The sequence below is a fragment of the Suillus subaureus genome, assembly GCF_016647635.1.
Source record: "Suillus subaureus strain MN1 chromosome Unknown BJ212scaffold_646, whole genome shotgun sequence".
In the NCBI taxonomy this organism is placed as follows: Eukaryota; Fungi; Basidiomycota; class Agaricomycetes; order Boletales; family Suillaceae; genus Suillus; species Suillus subaureus.
Window position 1 is genome coordinate 1,907 of NW_024539202.1, and position 3,554 is coordinate 5,460.

At 46.3% G+C, this 3,554-nt stretch overlaps 1 protein-coding gene across 1 annotated transcript; it reads left to right on the forward strand.

Moving 5' to 3' along the window:
- Nucleotides 1-428: 428 nt before the first annotated feature.
- BJ212DRAFT_954634 (uncharacterized protein) lies at nt 429-1,061 on the forward strand. Its single transcript, XM_041344439.1, has one exon. The coding sequence runs from the start codon at nt 588-590 to the stop codon at nt 957-959; it is 372 nt and encodes a 123-aa protein (XP_041184761.1). The 5' UTR covers nt 429-587; the 3' UTR covers nt 960-1,061.
- Nucleotides 1,062-3,554: the final 2,493 nt, after the last annotated feature.

Below are 3,554 nucleotides of genomic sequence, written 5' to 3' on the forward strand. Positions count from 1 at the left end.
CCTTCGTGGTGTTGGTATGCTTCAATGCTTGTTGTTCATCATAGATTTCGACCAGGACCAGAGACATTCTTATTCCCGTCGTCGAGTCCACCTGGCCAACTGGTCTGTTAATACTAACACCGCCAAAATTCTTCTGTAGTACTTAGACTGGGCCTCTGCGTTCTTTGTAATCTTGTCCGAGGAGGCTCAACTGAGAAAAACTCCGGAACTGACTTAATCAACGGATCGGTGATAGGAACTTTCCAAAGACATAAGGTCCCCGCAATCATCGTATCTCAGGTGATAGGAACATTCCAAAGATATACAGGGCGCAACCACGTATGTATTTGACTGAGTCATGATTGATTCAAGCTACTCCGAGTCAGCGCTCCTAGAGTGTGCCACATTCGGCTCTTCCACTGATTAGTTATGCTGGATGATCACCTTATTCTTGAGGGCTATATAACCCTGAAAGATGACACCCGCACATCCCCACTGCGCCTCATTTACAGCATGCCGCCTTTCATTCCTGGTGTTTGTATGCTCATTGACCTATATGACCTTTATCCCTATTAATTGTCATCGCCGTGCAGATCTTTTTCAGATACATGTGCTTTTTTGGGGTGCAAAGCGATCCATACTATACCGCGACTTTGTTCTCGCCGGTAAGCGTGTCCCTTTACCCGACACTTGGCTGGCTTGTTCACATGGCTGTGGGCTTCTCGAAAGAGGATTACAATAGTGAGCACCTTCATTTCAGACTCGGACAGCCGTCAAAGCTGCTTCTAATGATCCTCTTTCTCTATGGTGTAGGTAATATCACAGTATATGAATACAATATGGACACGTGGAATGACACAATTGGACCGTGGTGTGTTCACCCGCCTTTGGCTCGTCGAGGCAGCTGGCGAGCCGATCGATACGTATACCATCCGAAACCTTGCGAGTGGAAAGTATATGACCCCATTCAATGGAAGTAAACATTGTCACTGTTGACCGAAAGCCGAACGCAACTGAACACTGGACAATAGCCTGGGATGGCTACTATCGATGCACGTCAGTATATTCGTTCGGTGTTCGCATAATATGGGGCTCATGTCATGGCCTGCAGTATCAAGGATCCGAATTCTAGTGGTGTGTCCAACTCAACGATTTTGTCATGTGATTCTTATGAAAAATACCCTTCACATAGCGTTGGTCGGGATTCGGGACGAGTAAGCTAATGAATCCTGCTGTAGTGGCTGCTGATTGTTTTGAATACTGCCAGTTCTGCGTCGATCATACTGGGGACCTCGGTCCAGACAGAATTCCGCACAGAGTGGTCCATTAAACGAGTCAGTCGCTCTGGGGCAGAAATCCGGACTGCTATATGGCAGAAACTGTATAGCTACCGAGACTTCTATACTCATACCTATCAAGTTGAAGGAGAGTAAGCATCACTTTTCACCACCAAACCTGTTACGCTATCAGCAATCGCTGACAATCGAAAATGGCAGGTATCTCATCTTTCCGCGCGGATTCTTCACTCAGATTTGGAAAGACATGCCGAAGCGCCCTTATCGCCAGGGCATCTACGACTCTGACCATTCTGCCACAGGTTCATCATTTTGTTCCAATGCCGGTTAAACCATCGGGTAGCTGACGATGTGCTTTGGCCGTGTCCAGCATTCAAAGTGGCTGTCGCTACAACGGGCAGTGATTATATCAAAGCAGATGCGAAGCGATCCATCTTTTCTCGCAGAAGATTGATTTGACTTTGATTCTCTAGGGTATAAGTATTCTGTGTGGCTTGATGCTCGGACGTCCCACGCCTCCTGCAGTAGAAGGTCAAAAAGCGTTCAACTTCACTCTGGATGATCACTGTGACATGGTCCTGTTTTTTCAGTGAGTCATCTACACCTGCCCTGAGACCAATGATAACCAAACCTCGGCGTCCAAACCAGCTCTGACACAGGCGAATTCAAGGTTCGTTCTTTGATCATTGTTCCATTTGCTATTAGCTACGGAAGGGTCACCTGCTCAGGACCAAATGGGCTACGATCCGTACATGGGATATTTTTGAGTTCCGTCGTATAATCTGGGGAAAGTTCTGAAGCATGCGGGCGGATTCATAACAACGAACTTATCTCAGTAGTGTTCTAATTTCTTGGTAGCGTTGAATTTGTTTCATTCTTTTTACCAGTTTCGCTCGTCGCCGAAAAAATTGCACGTGAGTAGATTCCGGTGGATTCTCACAACTTGCTACGTTTTTTCCGCGAGCGACTTCGCCGTTATTTCGAAATGGGATGTATCGTACACATCCAGAATGACTCATGATTTTTTTTTAGCTTTGCGCTTTCATTTGATCTCTGCTCGAATTGCCTTTCGTGAGAATCCAAATACTGCGGCACGTGCGTTCCATGTCTTTTATATTTGCAATCCATCCGACCTACCGGGCAGCAGTTAGTATAACTAGTCCACAGCCTTTGACCGTCTTTGCACGACCGATTCATAGTTGAGTTTTGTTTTTGTTCGGGTGAAGACCCGCGGTCCGCTGAAAGACGCCTACCCTTTAATGAGCATCCAGGGACATCAGTGGCGCATAGACTTTGATGCAGTTTCAGTTATCATGTCGAGTATTTACAGCCGAGTGCTGCGATTAAGTGAGCTTTTACCATCATTCCAAAAGGGTCGTCCGGGCGAAGAATGTGCTACTATTGATCTTATAAGTTCTAGGTTTTACTTCTATATGGAGAATTCGTCTAGTCTCCTGTATGCAGGCGAGAAGACAGTCATTCCTTCTATCATCGTCGATCGACGACTTGCTTCTATTGGGAGACTAACTCATATGAGTATCGATCTCTCTTTCCGGATCCTCAAGAGTTGCATTCTTTCATACCCCTGCAGAAGTTTAACAAGGTCTACATATTAAGCGAGTGACGATCCGCTCTAGGCAGCCGCCGCAGTACTGTTACACAGCCTCTGCCCCGAATCATGACCTGGCATTGTGAACGGCGTCATTAATTGCGCAAATTCGCCTCAAGAGTGACGCACGGGCGTAGTACGGCTTGGCAATCCCATCCGCATCACTCAGGAGATTACCGAGATCGCAGCACGCCAAGTGGGTCGTGAGAGGACGAGACGAATGCAGTAGATATTTCACTGCACGCGCTATGATCAAATCCAACGTGCTACCATCAAGTATCAACGCGCTCACGGTTCACCAAACTAAGATTTTGCTTGACACGGAGGATATGACTGAACGTGCCAAATTTAATACTGGTGCTGTGAGAATGGTAAGATGGGTGTGAGTCTGCAAGGGGTGAGTCGTGCAAATAGTGGATGTCGTGGTTACCACTTGAAGCGAAAAGAGAGAAGGATAAGGTTGAGGGACAACGTGGGTGAGACACAATAGGACGTGACAAAGGGAATATTAAATTAGTTTTCTCTATGACGGCATTAGACGGAGCAATTCACGTTGTGTGTGAAATTAAAGTTGAGTTACTTATTTACATAATCAAAAGGGGTTTACGTTATTTGATCGGGGGGATACGCAGTAATCTAGTTTTTTTGGTCTGTAACGCCTCTCTTCCTCT